At 36.2% G+C, this 18,587-nt stretch overlaps 1 protein-coding gene across 1 annotated transcript in view; it reads left to right on the top strand.

Annotated features, from left to right (window-relative positions):
- Positions 1 to 10,384, top strand: part of TBX20 (T-box transcription factor 20) — a 46,066-nt gene extending 35,682 nt beyond the window's left edge. Inside the window, exons 7-8 of the mRNA XM_068973319.1 lie at positions 5,811 to 5,923; positions 10,044 to 10,384. Of these exons, the coding sequence (XP_068829420.1) occupies positions 5,811 to 5,923; positions 10,044 to 10,384 (454 nt within the window). The remainder of the gene's footprint in view (positions 1 to 5,810; positions 5,924 to 10,043) is intronic.
- The last annotated feature ends 8,203 nt before the right edge of the window (positions 10,385 to 18,587 follow it).

The following is an 18,587-nucleotide window of genomic DNA, read 5'->3' on the forward strand; positions in this document are numbered from 1 at the left end:
TCCAGTTTATTATTAAGGAAGTAGAAAATACTTTTCCCAATGTTTCCCAAACTTGCATTATAAAATGGAAAAATAATGATATTTTAAATGTGTAAAAATCCAGTGCTCAAACTTTAAATAAGTCAAATGTGAGTCTCCACCTTTCAGAATCCTCCTCTCCCCAGACAGACTCCGTTCTCACACGAAGGGTACGTGTGTGTATACCTACATGTACCTTAAAGGTAAAATCCTACTTGAGTTCATACTAATCCTTTCCACTTCTATTCAGAATGATAAGGTTTCTACTGAACCTCTCTGACCTTACACCTGTATCTCTTTTCATTCATGCTGAGCCTCTAGTTCTCAGTGACACCAGGAATTATGATAGAATATTCTGTCATTGCTCCTTCGCTTTTTCCCACATCATATAGAAGTATAGCAATCTCAGAACATGTATGTCTAGATAGCTCCAACAATGTGACAACTAAAAATAGTTAAAAATCTTTTTATGGCTATTTTTGTCCTTAGTGTAGATTCTATTGGAGTGTTTTTTTTTTTTTTTTGCCTTTGAATACGCCATGTGCTCTAGATTTGTCTTGCTGCTGCTAAGTCGTTTCAGTCGTGTCTGACTCTGTGCGACCCCATAGACAGCAGCCCACCAGGCTCCCCCATCCCTGGGATTCTCCAGGCAAGAACACTGGAGTGGGTTGCCATTTCCTTCTCCAATGCATGAAAGTGAAAAGTGAAAGGGAAGCCACTCAGTCGTGTCCAACTCTCAGCGACCCCGTGGACTGCAGCCACCAGGCTCCTCTGTCCATGGGATTTTCCAGGCAAGAGTACGGGAGTGGGGTGCCATTGCCTTCTCCGAGATTTGTCTTGAAATCATGTAAATTATTTATTAAATAGCCATATAAGAAAATTATGCTTTTTTAAATTCAAAAAAATTAAAAATACAATAAAACATGAACTTAAATGTGTATCATTAGGTTGGTGGTATGACTACCCAAACAAAAACATACAAAACAAAAACACTCTGGTAGAATCTACACTAAAGACAAAAAGAACCACAAAAAGATTTTTAACTATTTTTGGTTTCCCTGTCATTATAGCAATGAGGCAAGTGGGACCTAGAGCGTGACGTGCCAGATCACACAATTCGTCAGTACAAGATTTGGGGTTAGAGCTCAGAGTTCTTTGCAGCTAGGACTGGACTTTTTCAAAATGACTCTTGAAAATTTTTACTTCTGTTTATATATTTGTAGGTTCATAAATTGTTAGAGCCATAGTAGATCTTAGAGATCATCTATCCAGCCCCCCATTTCCCTGCCATACCTTCATTTAATGGGAGAAGGCAGAGACCAGATGCAGATAAGGAATCTGATTACACAGATTCTTATTAGAGAAACTTCTTTTACATCATCTCCAATGAAGACAGAGTTAGTGTAAGAGACTGTATGTATAAAATGAAAGTTATTTTGTTTGGTAACCAGGTTAAAGCCTGCTTTTAAATAAAATCTATTAATGTAATAAATTGAAATAGTCTGATGACAATAACCACAAAAAGGAAGGGATGACTTTTAACAGAATGATAAACAGTTATAACAAAACTCTTTTAACTAGCAAGCTATGTTCCTGCATTTAAAATGTTACTTATTTATTCACAGCATCTAAGAGGAAACATTTATATTACAAAACAGTGTCAAACAAACCAGTGAATTTGATAGAGTACCAGAGTTATTCACAGTTGATTCATGGTCATAATTTATCCCCCTTTTTTTCTTGCTTGTGTCTTTCTATCTGTACGAAGGATATTTGTTCCCTGCCTCACAATTTACTAAAGTTTATTTTTAGAGGCTGCATAATCTGTACTTTGCTTGGGACCTTTGTTCTAGTCACAAAGGTTAGACTTAGGGAACTATTTTTTCCCCCACAATGGTACAGTTTACTTAAGTTGCTAATAATGATATAAAACCAGAAATGCAGATTACTATTGAAAAGAAAAATTAGTAAGATTAAGTCAAATAAATAAAAATAAACTAAAATCTGAAAGAGCTTTTAAAAAGATTAGAGTTACTTTGTTTTTCCAAAATATATTGTGTGTATTTCTGTTCTCAAATTAAAATTAGTGATTTATAATACATCTCCAATTCTATTATCTAAAGTTTTCATTTATTAAGTACTTTGTGGAAGCAACAAATATTGATATATTATCTAATGGTAATTTATAACATTATCTGCATAAATCTTTAGAAAAATATTGTGACAAGCACTTATTTATAAAGGCTCAGTAAGACATGATATAAACATGAGAAAACTGATGAGCAAGGATAACTTTAAATATTTTGTTTCCTATAAATTAGATTTTATTTTAATGAATCTGACATTTTATCCCTGAATGCAGCTTTTTTCCAGGTCTATATTTAGAAAGAGAGAAAGTTAGAATGTAAACTGAAATAACATTTAATTTTTCCTTAATTTTCTGTGACATATATATTATAGGATGGTTTAAATGAAGTATAGCATGTTATAGCAACTAGAAGTCTCAATTTAATTTAAAATGATTATGATTATGTAGCCAGCTTTAGGAATATGATTTTGATACTTAATAGTATCAAAACTTTGTTACCTATAAACATTTACTCTGCACTTATTATATGCCAAATGCAAATATAAACTGTGTGTTTAACTCATTCAATCTTTTTTTTAAGTTATATTATTTTGTTTTTCTTTGAGTTCAGTCTAGTATTGACTTAATTAAATATACCAAGTCCTTCACATCTCTGTTACAACCCACACAGGTAAAAGATAATTTGCAAGAAGTTTCCAGTGAATAGAAAATGAATTACCTGCACTACTTAACAAAAGTGAAATGAGTAACAAGGATGACTAATGTCTAAAGCCTGTATCACATAATCCTAGTGAGATTTTTTTAAATTTTTTAATTGAAAGATAATTGCTTTACAGAATTTTGTGGTTTTCTGTCATACATCAGTAAGAATCAGCCATAGGCACACCCATGTCCCCTCCCTCCCATTAGAATTAATAATAATTCTAAGACCTAATATCCTCATGTTGCGGATGAGAAAATGGAGCCACAGAGAAGTGAAGTGATTTGCCCAGAGGCACACAAAACAAGTGGCAGGAGTAGGACCTGAGCTAAGCAGGTTCCAGTAACTACTGCACTAGGGTGATGGTTCTCCAAGTGTGACCTCCATGTCAGCAGCATCAGTGTTACCTGAAAACACACTGGGAATCATATTCTCAGGCCACACTTTGGACTTACTAAATCAAAAACTCAAGGGTGGGATTCAAAAATCTGTGTTTTGGCCAGCCCTCTGGGTAATTTTGATGGACACTATCTTAGTCTGGTTGGGCTACTATAGCAAAAATGCCATAGACTGTGAGTGATTTAAACAACAGACATTTATTTCTCACAGTATTGGAAGCTGGGGAGTCTAAGATCAATGAGCTGGCAGACTTCAGTTTTTCATGAAGACCTGCTTTCTGGTTCATAGACAGCTATCTTCTCACTGTGTCCTCACATGGCTGAGGAAAAGAAAGCTAAAGCAAACTCTCCTTTCTCTTCTTATAAGGGTACTAATCCCATCATGAGGGCTTCAGCCTTAAGACCTAATTGTCTACTAAAGAATGCACATCCTCAAATCATCACAGTGGGGATTAAGATTTCCACAAGAGTTGGGGGGACATAAACAGATCATGAAACACTAAAGTTTGAGAGCCACTGCCTAGGTAAAGCATTGTTCTCTCCCTCAATCAGAGGCCAGCAGTGTAGTGGTAGAGATGATCATGCAAACACATAATTGCCATCCACCTAGTAAATGCATTTAAAGAGGAATATATTAGGTATAGCAGAGGTGCAAAGAAGAGTGTGAAGGAAAGGGAAGACTTTGCTTTTTGAGCATTAAGAAATTTGTACTGAAGTTTCAGAGACAGAGGAAGGGCAGTCACAATACTGATGAGAGTGTGTTGGTTTTGCTTATCTGGAGTTTGAACAAATAGTTCAGATGACTTCCAGTATTTCTGGAGCATTTTTGCAGAATCAACATAATAACTGAAGCTGTCCTATTATCTTGCCTACATTCTGGCTATGATTGTATCTCTCACATGTATATTATTACTGGAATTAATGCTTATGTATTAGTCAGAAGAGATCTCTTAAAGATACCTAAGATAATGATGTATTCTTTTTGCCAGGAAAAATAAGTTAGTGTTAGATATTTAAAATTCAACCTTCAATAATGTTACTCATTTTATTTATCTATTAAAATCCAAAGTAACTACTGTCTCTTGCTTGGGATATAACAGAACTGAGCATTACAAGGCAGTGTCCTAGCTTGTAATACCTAAATCACTTAATTCATTAAATGAGTCATCCCTTATTTTTCAGAGCACAGTAGTCTAGAAATCCTCACAATAGTCTTCCAGGCTAAACAAATTCTTTGCACTTTTCATCCTACTGGAAACAGGGATTAGACATAAAGTAAACAACACGGGCTGTCTATTCTTTGTAACATCTTCGAAGAGATGGCCCTGATTTGCACCACTGTTTTCAATCACTTAAAAGGCAATAATTTAATTATGCCATCCTTTATATAAGAACTGCCATTGCTTTCAGTTCACTTCCAGGCCTGACACAAATAAATCACTTCAATAAAATCCTTTTTTTTTCTCCCTCTTAGAGATGAGAATAAGTAATGATACCAGTGATTTTCCAAGGAAAAAATGAATATACTTCTTATAGAGAAGCAAAATATTTCACACAGCCACAATTTATTGTGTTAAACAATTTTTCTTGGGTGTATGTGAAAAAGGTTTAAATAATTTTATATTAGGGCATTTTTAGAGAGGCAGATACTATACTCTGTTTTTGAACTTAAATGCTGAGAGAGAGCAGTCTAAATGCCTAGGATGGGCAGTGGAATACACCTTAGAAATACATCATCCATGATTTCAGCCCACTGATGATCAAGCCTTTATGACTTTACAAAGAGAAGATGTCTTCCAGGGCATCTGAAGCAAGTTCTTTTCTCATGTGAAAATAACTCTTTCCTAAATTCATTTTAAATAGTAACAGTATGACACATGGCTTAGATTAAAAGCTTGAATTAGATTAATCAGATTAGATTAATCAGCTTGAATATTACAGTTGTCATTTTATTAAAGTTTGCACATCTCAATTGACTTTTTTCTTAATGACCCAAGTTACCCAGAAAGACAGTCATGCTCTAATATTATAGTGAATTAAGACCTTGAGTAAGTGACTCAGCAATTGTCATATACGCTATGCACTTACTGGTTTTATTAGTAAACACAGAGTCTTTGTATGACTAATGATATTTTGAACTATGGGCCACTATTTCATCAGATGTTCAATTAATGCCATTCGTATCAGGTGAGTATTTTGTGTTCATTAGCTGATAAAGTCACAGGACTGCAGCTCCTTGTGGTAAATTCATTATTATTTTTTTTTAATGTCCTTAATCTCTATATTCCTATGGTTATGTTTTATAACTTCTTGTTCACATTTGCCCCTAATTTTGTAGATTTTCGGGGGACTGTCCCTATCCTGTCCTACTTGTTTCTTTGTATTTATGAGAAGCAAATACAAAGTTTCTTATATTTATATGTTGAGGTTGTATTTCTGAGCCATCTACAATGAAATGTGCATGTTTTGAATGTTGTCTGCCTCTGAAGTGGTGGGTTTTTGACTGAGAAAATGGTTTTACTGACTAGTAAATCATTTTTAAGACTCCTCTCCTCTGATTACTTAACTTTTTGGTTTACTCACCATGTGTCATTCTCTAACCTAGGGAAAGTGTGGAGAGCCTGATTCAAAAGCATTCCTATGCCCGCTCACCCATCCGTACCTATGGAGGAGAAGAGGATGTGCTAGGGGATGAGCTTCAGACAACACAAAATCGAGGTGAGACTGCTTCCAGGCTATACAACTGCTAGGAGCAAGTGTGCCCAATGGAGAGCAAAGACAGGGAGGTGATGAGACTCCTAGTCCTCAGAGGAGAGATGGCCCCGAAGTACTTCAGGAGCCTCTTCAGGAAGGGACAGCCTGAGGCTGATCATTATTTCACCTTTACCTCTTAAGTGATTATGCTGCCTGAAGCTTTCCTGTGGCTTGTTTTCCAGTAAAAGGACACGGAGCCTCTGAGTCAGGGCTCAGGAGTTATTCCTCTGTTATCTACTACCAAAGAACTAGTGGATATGAGGGGTAGTTCCTTAGTCTTTCTGAATCTGTTTTATAATCTGAAAATCAGGGAGTATATCTGTTTTACTTATATCAGAAATATCTTATTGGGATCAATAATCAGAATGGAAAATATTTGAAAAATGAAGATTCTCCTAGTGGAACATTTTGTGTAGAGGTGGTGTCCTGGGTGGTGAGAGTCCGGGAGTATTAAAAATTTCCTCTGTTGCAGATGTTAAGGGAGGAGCTCTTTGCATCTGGGAGTTCAGACAGAAGAGACTAGAGGGTGCCTGGGCACAAGGATGTTTGTATAGGGAAAGTCTTATATGGACATATTTTTATGTCCATGATAAGTAATAGCATAAACAGACAAAACATCTGACATCTCTTGTAAATAAATCCAAATGAGCTACTAGTAATTATGCAGTTGGAAAATCCACTGTCAACCTTTGTTTAAACTTCTGGATATTGTGATATAAGAAAAACTTACTCTTACAACTTGTTAATTAGCTAATAAAAAACTATGGAAACTAAGCTCTCATTCCCCATAGTCTGTAATGATGTGCACATTTGCTCAGGCTTTGAATGTTTGTTAGTCCCTCAGTCATGTCCAACTCTTTGTGACCCCATGGGTTACATACAGCCCATCAGTCTCCTCTGTCCATGGGATTTTTCAGGCAAGAATACTGGAGTGGGTTGCCATTTCCTACTCCAGGGCATCTTCCCAACGCAGGGATCAAACCCACATTTCTTGTATCTCCTACATTGGCAGGCAGATTCTTTATCACTGCATCACCTGGAAGCCCCCCCACCATATACTAAGTATATGATAATACAATATGCACATATATTTTATATTGGGATAGTTTGTTATTTTCTATTGATGTGGCTTCTAATCTTGCTCAGTTCAGTTCAGTCGCTCAGTCATGTCCGAGTCTTTGCGACCCCATGAATCACAGCACGCCAGGCCTCCCTGTCCATCACCAACTCCCGGAGTTTACTCAAACTCACATCCATCGAGTCAGTGATGCCATCCAGCCATCTTATCCTTGGTCGTCCCCTTCTTCTCCTGCCCCCAATCCCTCCCAGCATCAGAGTCTTTTCCAATGAGTCAACTCTTTGCATGAGGTGCCCAAAGTACTGGAGTTTCAGCTTTAGCATCATTCCCTCCAAAGAAATCCCAAGGCTGATCTCCTTCAGAACGGACTGGTTGGATCTCCTTGCAGTCCGAGGGACTCTCAAGAGTCTTCTCCAACACCACAGTTCAAAAGCATCAATTCTTTGGCGTTCAGCCTTCTTCACAGTCCAACTCTCACATCCATACATGACCACAGGAAAAACCATAGCCTTGACTAGACAGACCTTTGTTGGCAAAGTAATGTCTCTGCTTTTGAATATGCTATCTAGGTTGGTCATAACTTTTCTTCCAAGAAGTAAGCATGTTTTAATTTCATGGCTGCAATCACCATCTGCAGTGATTTTGGAGCCCAAAAAAATAAAGTCTAACACTGTTTCCACTGTTTCCCCATCTATTTCCCATGAAGTGATGGGACCAGATGCCATGATCTTCGTTTTCTGAATGTCAAGCTTTAAGCCAACTTTTTCACTCTCCACTTTCACTTTCATCAAGAGGCTTTTTAGTTCCTCTTCACTTTCTGCCATAAGGGTGGTGTCATCTGCATATATGAGGTGATTGATATTTCTCCTGGCAATCTTGATTCCAGCTTGTGCTTCTTCCAGCTGAGCATTTCTCATGATGTACTCTGCATACAAGTTAAATAAGCAGGGTGACAATATATAGCCTTGACGTACTCCTTTTCCTATTTGGAACCAGTCTATTTTTCCATGTCCAGTTCTAACTGTTGCTTCCTGACCTGCATATATAGGTTTCTCAAGAGGCAGGTCAGGTGGTCGGGTATTCCCATTTCTTGAAGAATTTTCCACAGTTTATTGTGATCCACACAAAGACTTTGGCATAGTCAATAAAGCAGAAATAGATGCTTTTCTGGAACTCTCTTGCTTTTTTGATGATCCAGCAGATGTTGGCAATTTGATCTCTGGTTCCTCTGCCTTTTCTAAAACCAGCTTGAACATCTGGAAGTTCACAGTTCACGTATTGCTAAAGCCTGGCTTGGAGAATTTTGAGCATTACTTTCCTAGCGTGTGAGATGAGTGCAATTGTGCGGGTAGTTTGAGCATTCTTTGGCATTGCCTTTCTTTGGGATTGGAATGAAAACTGACCTTTTCCATTCCTGTGGCCACTGCCGAGTTTTCCAAATTTGCTGGCATACTGAGTGCACTTTCACAGCATCATCTTTCAGGATTTGAAATAGCTCAACTGGAATTCCATCACCTCCGCTAGCTTTGTTCGTAGTGATGCTTTCTAAGGCCCACTTGACTTCACATTCCAGGATGTCTGGCTCTAGGTGAGTGATCACACCATTGTGAGTATCTTGGTCGTGAAGATCTTTTTTGTACAGTTCTTCTGTGTATTCTTGCCACCTCTTCTTAATATCTTCTGCTTCTGTTAGGTCCGTACCATTTCTGTCCTTTATTTAGCCCATCTTTGCATGAAATGTTCCCTTGGTGTCTCTAATTTTCTTGAAGAGATCTGTAGTCTTTCCCATTCTGTTGTTTTCCTATATTTCTTTGCATTTCTCAGTACTATGCTATTTTCATAAACACAGTATTTTGTTTTTAAAACATGGTAACATGTTTTTATATCTGGTAGGGAAAATCTATGCTTGTTACAATTAAAAATATTTTAATATTCTAAACATTATTTGTCCTGATAATTTTGCAAATTGAATTGACAGTAGAAAAAATTTGGCTTTGAAAGTTAAGGTGTTAGTCACACAGTTGTATTTGACTCTTTGTCACCCTACGGACTGTACCCCACCAGGCTCCTCTGTCCATGGAATTCTCCAGGCAAGAATCCTGGAGTGGGTTGCCATTTCCTTCTCCAGGGCATCTTCCCAACCCAGGGATTGAACTCAGGTCACCTGCATTGCAGACAGATTCTTTACCATCTGAGCCACCAGGGAAGCCATTCATTGGCTTTATACTAAACCAATAAATTAATTTGGGAATAAATGAATTTTAAAAGGGCATTTTATTTTTCATCCCAGAATATGGCATGTGTCTCCAATTATTAAAACCTTTCCTTCTATCTTTCAGTAGTTGTGTGAAAAACTTCAAGTATCATGCATTTTTTAGAGTAATTTCTAAGTATTTATTGTTTATTTTTGGTGTTTATTACTCCCACATTTCAACTTCTGGTATAGCTGGCACATTAAAAGATGTTTGATTTTTGTGTATCTGTCTTAAATATAATCAACATAGTAAATGTTCTCATTATTTCAAAAATAAAAGGGTTATAGAAGCTTAAAAAAAGAAATTAAAGAAGAAAAGAAAAACACTCTTGTGGGTTTTCACAATGGCTTTAGCAACCAGGTAGCTTTGTTGAGGCTTGTCTGTCCAGCCTTACGTATGGGGATGCTGGAGGTTAAGACAGTGGTCAGCTATTTGGAACTTCTTTAAAGGGAATCAGGTCATTATCTTAAGGCAGGGTGCTAGCACCGTAGCCACTCTCAGAGAGTATGCAGGCAATCTAATGAGTAAGTCTTTTTCTATTTATCAAGTTCTCTCTTCCATATATAGTATAAATGATATCCTCTTGTGTGGAAAGGTGGAGATGCCTTCTGATTGAACTGTTCCTCTTTTAAAACTGTAGATCTATATGTATATTTATATTTTTTAATTGATGCTTACAGATAACGTAATTCTTGATTTGCATGTTGAAGTAGACTGGTCTAATGAGATTTTTTTTTTTTTTTCCTTTCAGGATCAGCCTTTACAACATCTGATAATTTGTCTCTTAGCTCCTGGGTATCGTCTTCATCCAGTTTTCCTGCATTTCAGCACCCACAGTCCTTGACTGCTCTTGGCACCAGCACGGCATCCATAGCAACACCCATTCCTCACCCCATACAGGGCTCTCTGCCACCATATAGCCGACTTGGCATGCCTCTGACCCCATCAGCCATTGCCAGCTCCATGCAGGGGAGTGGCCCGACATTCCCCTCATTCCACATGCCCCGGTATCATCACTACTTTCAGCAGGGTCCCTATGCTGCTATCCAAGGACTGCGCCATTCCTCTGCTGTGATGACGCCATTTGTATGACTCTTCTAAAAGGAGAGTCCAGATCCAGAATGTGCAGATGGGTATGGAAATATAGGATGGGGTTGGGTGGGGGGGATGTGGGGTGTTGGAGCAGGGGCTCTCCAGGAGACATGGGACCTATGAAAGAGGAGAGCTGGACTCAACAATGAAACTTACCACTGAGGGAAAGCACCATGGACCAGGCTTCATCTGTAGCTGGGGGACAGCTTTTGAGTTGGAGAGAGGATCAGTGTAAAGTTCTTAGCCAGCCTAAGTCCTGGAACTAGAAGGATATCAATTTACCCAGAAAGTGTAATAATGCAAAGCAGATGAATCTTAAGGTGCATTATTCCTAGTGGTTAAAAATGCTGTGTCAATGCAGTAGTGTATAAAGTCGACATGTATAGGTTTTCTTTCCAGTTTCCACAGGTTAAAAGAATCTTCAAAGAGGCAATACTGTATAACATACTGACCATAGTGCATAATGACTCACTTAAGTCAATTCTGTCTGTGGAAACGAGAGCCAATAGAGAAATATTTATAGTGCTGTAGCTCAAGCATGTTTAGTTTTCCTTTGTGTTAGTTTGCTGGGGAAGGAGCTGAGATAATGCTAATGCATCCCACTTTGTGGATGAGTAGGTGGTAATGACTTCACAAAGTTCTTTCTATAATATTGAAGGGCCAGTACCTGACAAGTTCTTTTTCACAGTCTTGTCTTCTTTCTTCCTAATTCTGTTTCTTGCAATTATTTGCCATTTATGTAGGAAAAAATTTCCATATACAATTGTGCAATTAGAGGCTCTGTATGTTACATTGTAAAACTGAAGTTTTCTTTTTCTAGGCTGCATTGTAAATACACTGCTTACTTATTCACTGAGGGACACTCTAAAGTCTCTACACCTTGACATGTGAGACTTCCTTTCACTTAACAGCTATAATAAAAAGATGGTTGCCCTATTCTGAAAGGAATTTTTCTGCCATGAGTACCAAAGTCCCCTTCATTTTTGCTTCATCTTTGAGAGACCTTTGTTTGTTGTTGTTTAATCACTAAGTTGTATCTGACTCTTTTATGAAACCCCCTTGGCTGTACCCTACCAGGCTCCTCTGTCCATGGGATTTTCCAGGCAAGAATACTGGAGTGGGTTGTCATTTCCTTCTCCAGGGCATCTTCCAAACCCAGGGATCGAACCCACATCTCCTGCATTACAGGCAGATTCTTTTCCACTGAGCCACCAGGGAAGCCCCTTGGAAAACCTTATGGATGTTAAAATGCACCAGATCAAATTCTCATTTTCAATAAATTTGCTTTGTTGTTGATCAGCCACTGCCACTGACTGACAAGGTTTATGAATGACCATTCTCAATGCCCAGATAGCCACTACTTAACCACTTAACCTATGGTCATGAATAGTTATATGTTCATATATCTGATTGGTTCTTTTTTCTCACTGTGTTACATTCAGTGACTCAATCATTCTTCTAGGTCCATAATATGAAATTGTATGTTAACACAATGATATCCTGACTGAAACGCTAAAAGTGCTTATAAGTAAATCTAAAGAATTTATCCACTTTATTTTCAGCTCTTGCTATCTTCTTAAGCCTTATTTTGATATTTATAATAGTTTAACTGTATCATAGTTATGCTTGTATTATTTTTGAGCCATATATATGTAGGCATTAACAATCAGGGTAGTATATCTGGGATTTTGCAACAGTTCATTTCCCTAATAACAGAGGTTTAATGAAGTTTGTGGTCCTTCAGCTATAGATATAATGTACTCTAGATAAAAGATTTAACTTGTCTTCTTCACAAAGCTCCCCAATACTCTTTTTTTAATGTAATATCCATTCTACTTTGTTCTAACTATGAAAGTATTGAATCTGTTCAAAGAGATGGGAAATCTTGCTGCTGAGAGTAGAGGTGTATTTGAAAGTAAAATGTAATATATTTATCATATCAAACTCAAGTGGGGTTTTATTTGGTTGTTTTAATGTTAGGCTTTTCCATATCAAATGCCTTTCTTGGGCATTTCCAGCCAATGAAACAAGGTATAATTGGCACAGCCTGTCTAACTGATGCTATTGTTGGACCTTGCAATTGCCTTTCTCCACTGTATCCCAAGGTTTATTTATGAAGCTGCATTAACTAAACATCTCAAAGTCCTATGGCAGACACTGTAAGCTTGTTTCTAACTTCTTGCACGTTATGCTATAGTATTCACAGGTAGTTTGCTTTCAAACATAGCTCAGATATGCATTTCTTTAAAAAGTTAGTTATGCATAATGTTTAAATATCCACAGAAGTTAGGATAAGGATTTACTATTTAATAGTTGGCCTGTTTCTCAGTGCTTTTAATGCAGAGTACTACTACTTAAAGCAGGAATAACAAAAGTAAATACTATTTTATATGATGCTACTTAACACTCTAATAAATGACTGGTCTACTAAAGTGAACCCATATCTGAATTTTCTTTTCAAGGAGAATGAAATGATCATTTTAATACTATTTTGACATTTTTCCCAACTGGTGTGTCTCAAAGTAGGTTTGTATATTTTTGTTAAATATTGTTTTATGATAGTAAGTCCTGAATTCATAACTTTATTTTGTAATTAATCAATATAAGACTAAAAATAAGTAGCATACTTAGAAAAAAGCAGAGACAAAGACACCAAAGCATGCTCTTGGAAATTCACACCTGAAATTCTAAATCAGATACTTTTTAAAAAAAGTATTTAGCATTATTTGAACAAGAAAGTAAAAGCACAAGTGAAATGGAGCTTAACCTGATCAGTCACTAGTCATGGGAACTAGGGATAGATGTTTGCCCCACAAGGGTCCTTCTGAGCTATTCTATTTATTATTTAACTCTTTGGGTATTTAACATTTAAAACGCTATAAAGCCTGTTTTATCTAAAGCAATTGCAAGAACTAGATATTTACTGAGAAAGGCAATTGAATGATAAAGAGCATGATTTATGGTATATCCCCCAGTTATATTACAGTATCAAAAAGCTTGGGTAATGTGTAGTGCTGCTAAAAAGCAGCTCTGCCTGAATGGCTTTATCTAACCCAAAAGAATTAATTCATAACTCAGTAGACCCTATATAAGTGATATGTTTTTAAAACATTTATCAATAATTCTGAGTAAGCTCTTTCTTTCTTTTACTTAGTAAATCTACTCCCTGCCCCTTGCCTACCCTTGGCAGTATAAAGGTAAGCCTATCCAGCTTGTGTCTAACATATCACTAATTATTAAGTAACAAGGTCTACATTAACGAATTTGTATTACTCTGTAGATTTATAGGAATGGTATATTGTCTGAAAGGTCAACCATCACTTCTAGTAGGTGGGCACAGAGTAGGAGATATTAAGCTTCCTGATGATGATGTATCATCTAGTAAATACCCTGTGCAGGAGTCACAGACTTGTGAGATATTCCAAAACCATCTCCCTCCACTATTATCTGTACCTTTGTCATTGCACTTCTCTAGTCACAGTACCCATCCTGGGGGGTAAAATGGAAACCCCAAAAGCCCAAGAATAATATGTATCCTTGGTAGCAAAGCAGCTGCCTATTCATAGAGACTAAAAATTTTTCACAGAGATATTAGGATATTTATCCCAGTTTTGAATTTCACATTAGCTTTTCAGGCTGTCCTGCTTATATTTAAGTTGAATAATATTGAGGAAAATGACCTTCAAATAAACAGTGACTTGACCACCCCATTGAAAACATGGTCAAACTCAAACCATGATTTAGTAACTGAAGTTCAAAATGTCACTTGTATAATGTGCAGGATCAAGTATTACAAGAAAAACAACATTTTTACTCAATTTTGCATTGACTAAGGAAAACTTTTCATTATTAAATGTGTATGGAATTGATAATTACTACAAACAAAACAATATCATACTCTACATCTAGACTGGACAGAAATAAAGCACTGGACAGAAAAGAGTTTCAGCTACCTCCCTTAGAGAGCTGGGCTTGGGTGGAGGATGCATTTTGTAAATTTTTATATTATTTTAGAATAAGGATTTTTATGTAAACAAGCAAAGAGAAGGTTAAAATGTTTAAAATTTCAGGAAATCATAACATCCTTTTGTCACTACTATCCCATGTCAGTTATAAAATATTCCAGTACTTAGCTTTCTTCATCATGCTTAAATATGCAAAGGTTCATTTATTAATATTTGATAGACCATTAAGTATTTTTCGGTCTTTATTTCTCTGTCTCTCCCTTAGGTAATTCTAATCCCCTCTCCCCATAATAAGAAAATAAAAAGATTTTGGTGAATAGTACATATGGACAAAAAATACAACTTGTATTTTACTTCTGGTACTTTAAAATGCTATATTTAGTTGTTGCTTTTCTTAGTTTCAGAAACCTAAAAGAAAATCTTTCATTTCCTAAAGGATAAAATTTGATCTAGCCTCTTTAGTAGACTCTATCATAGTTCTATTGTTTGCTGTGTTTATTTGCTTAATGAATTGCGTGAGAACAGTCACTGTAATGAAGTGTGTGTGTTGGGGTGGGGGGGGAAGGGCATGGGAAATGTTTTATGAAAAAAGAAGTTATAAGCCTAATACTATGAAGTAACATCTAATGAAGTTCTTTTTAAGTGCAATATATTTATTTCTGCTAGAAATGTATTATCAACATTATGTAATATTTGAAGCATTACATGCTATTTGTAAACAGCTTAAAATTATATATTACTCAAAATTGTACAGAAGTACGAATGTGTGAATATTAATTTCTTTCATTAAATATGGTGTGTTTTTGATATATATGCACACACTTACACGTTTCATTATCTCACACACTTTGCTTTGTGACTTTTGGTACCCTTTCCTCACCTGGAATAAAAAGAGGAAGATTAGGCAAGATTAGGGGTCCCCACTAGACACTCCCAGAACAGATACAACTCACAGGAGTACTACACAGGGTTTTTTTGGTTTTGTCTTTTTGTACTTGAAAGTCTTTAGAGAAGACACTGCTCTCAAGTTGCTACCAGTTCCCATTTTTCCTACACCCAGTTCTTTTCATTCATTCATTCATTCACTCTACCTGATGAACCAGTCTTCGCACTTTTCTGTACTGAATGATACTGAAGACTCCATAAAGTTTAAAGAACTCCCTCCTCTCATTCCAGTCATGAGCTCTTGGATGTGCTATAATGATATTACACAAAGCATACTGACACAAAATAAGATTAGCCAAATTCAAAGTCTTAATACTTCTTCCATGTAACAGTCCCTCAAAATGCTTGACGTTATCAAACCTTGTGCTTTCAGAAGTCTGTTCTATTAACCTTAATATTCTGTGCCTGCCAAACACCAGCCTTTAAAAACAAAATCTTCTATTTGGAATAATTCCAAACTTGCATAAAAGTTACATACAAAAGAAACTCTGTATACTCTCTACCCAGATTCACCAACTGTTAAGTTTTTGCTCCATTTATCATTTGGATTCATACTGAGTAGCCAGTGCATATACACGTACATACAAGTTGGTTTTCTGAACATCTGACAGTAAGCTTCATGTATCATGCCCCATTATCCCTATAGTAAGCTCGTATATCATGCCCCATTATCTCCTAAGTAACTCAAAGTATACTTCCTAAAATTGAGATGATTCCATTAAATATCAATAGCAGAATTAGCAACTTCAGGAATTTTGACCATGGTATGATACTGTGATCTACCATATTACTCCCGTTTTGTCAAATGACACCAGTGATGTCCTCTGTAGCATATTTTTTCCCTCAGTAAGGATCAGATCCTGTTCAGAATCACATATTGCATTTAGCTATTATCTTTCTTTAGTCTCCTCTAATCTGGTACCTACAGATTCTCAGTCTGTCTTTGTCTTTAACAGCAAAATAATTCCTATTTTTCAATGGCTTATAGTTTATTATGACCTTTAGTTATTTCGATGCTCAAAACATCCCAGATTTGGTCATTGGAAGCCCCTTAAGTTGGCTCCTGTGTCCTCTTGACATGTCCTAATTTGCTTTTTTAAAAGTACTTCTTCAGTTTCTGGCGTAACACTTTGTTCCAGGTTCATCTTGTACCTTTCCTGCCTTAGCCTTGGAATTAACAATTCCTACCGGAGCCTAGATTCCTTTGTTAGTTTGGGAAACTGTATTAGGAACCAATTATCTGGGTGCCAGATGTACTCACTCTGGTATGTTTCTGGGCTTTTTCAGCTGACAGAGTTAGGAATACATAAGTGTATGTAAGCATACACATTCAAATATATGTATGTGTTTGACTGTGTGTATTAGAAATGTATTAAGAGTTTATGCTGCTATATCCAACTCCAATGTACTGCCATAGGGTATTTTTTTCCAGGCTTTGCCCCATTTCATATCTGTATCTGCCTTCTTCCACAGTGAGAATCCTGGCTCTCAACAACATCAACATATTTATTCACTCAATTCTACTATACACTCCAAATAATTTCATATTACTTATTTCTTACAACTACAATAAATCTTCTAAAAAGTTTAGGATTTGTCTGTAGACATTCCCTCCTCACTCAACTAAGGGTATTCAGTCAAATGACATGTTTAGTAGTTAATTAGATTAGTTTTTCTTCCTATATGGTTATGCTATTCATTTGCAATACAACTGGGTTCATTTTTTTCATTTGCTTACAGTTTTAAGGATTTTTTCCCTCTCATTCTTACTCAATATATATATAATATATATAATATTAACATGCTACCAACAAAAACTTAAAAAACAAAGAACAATAAGCAATTATAACAAGGTCACAGGATGCAAGGTCAATAAAAATAATTGAATAATTTCTAATCCACCAGCAATGAACAATTGTAATTTGAAATTAAAAATACAACATAATTTATATCAGCAACAAAATCTAAGAGAAGAAATACTTAGGTATAAATATAAGATATGTACAAGATCTATATGAAGAAAATGATGAAACGCTGATGAAAGAAATCAAAGAAGATCTAAATAAATGGAGATATATTCTATGTGTGCATACAGATACTCAAGAGTGAAAACCAATTGGATTTATAGACTCAACACAATTCCAGTCAAAATTCCAGCGAGTTTTGTGCCCATCAACAGACTGATTCTAAAGTTTATATTCAAAAGACCCAGAACAGCCAACCAAAATATTGAAAAAGAACAAAGCTGAAGGACTGACAGTACTCAACTTCAAAATTTACTATAAAGCTACATTAATAAAGACAGTATGGTATTGGTGAAAGAAGGGACAAGTAGATCCATAAAACACAATGGAGAGCCCAGAAAATAAACCCATATGAATACAGTCATCTGACCCCTGACAATGAAGCAAAGGCAATTCAGTGGAGAAACTATAACTTTTTTTTAATATAAAAAATTTTATTTAATTGGAGGCTAATTACTTTACAATATTGTATTGGTTTTGCCATACATTGACATGAATCCTCCACGGGTGTACATGTGTTCCCCATCCTGAATTCCCCTCCCAACTCCCTCCCCATCCCATCTCTCTGGGTCATCCCAGTGCAGTAGCCCTGAGCAGCCTGTATCATGCATCAAACTTGGACTGGCGATTCATTTCACATATGATAATATACATGTTTCAGTGCCATTCTCCCAAACCAGAAACTATAACTTAAAAAAAAAATTATGCCAGAACAACTGAATATCCACGTGTAAAATAGTGGATCCAGACAAAGACTTTTCACCCTTTACAAAAATTAACCCCAGATGGATCACAGATCTCAATGTAAAATGCAAAACTATAAAACTCCTAGAACAGGAGAGAATCTAGGTGATACAACGTCAAAAGCATGCTCCATTGAAGAAAAAGCTAATGTGATGGACTATATTACACTTAAAAAAAATTGTTCTATGAAAGACATTACTAGGAGAATGAAAAGACTGGCCAAAACTGGGAGAATATATTTGCAAAACACATATCTGATAATGGGCTTGTATTAATATACAAAGACCTATTCAAACTCATCAATCAGAAAACAATCCATATTTTTAACAGGCAAAAGATCTATCTGAATAGACAACATACCAAGAAAATATATAAAGGTGGCAAATAAATATTAAAATATGCTCAACATCACATGTCATTTGGAAAATGCAAATTCAAACAACAATGAGATACCATTATACACCTGTTAGAATGGCTAAAATCCAAAACACCAACAATGCCAAATGCTGATAAGGACAAAGAATA

The sequence above is a fragment of the Capricornis sumatraensis genome, chromosome 5 (genome assembly GCF_032405125.1).
Source record: "Capricornis sumatraensis isolate serow.1 chromosome 5, serow.2, whole genome shotgun sequence".
Lineage (NCBI taxonomy): Eukaryota > Metazoa > Chordata > Mammalia > Artiodactyla > Bovidae > Capricornis > Capricornis sumatraensis.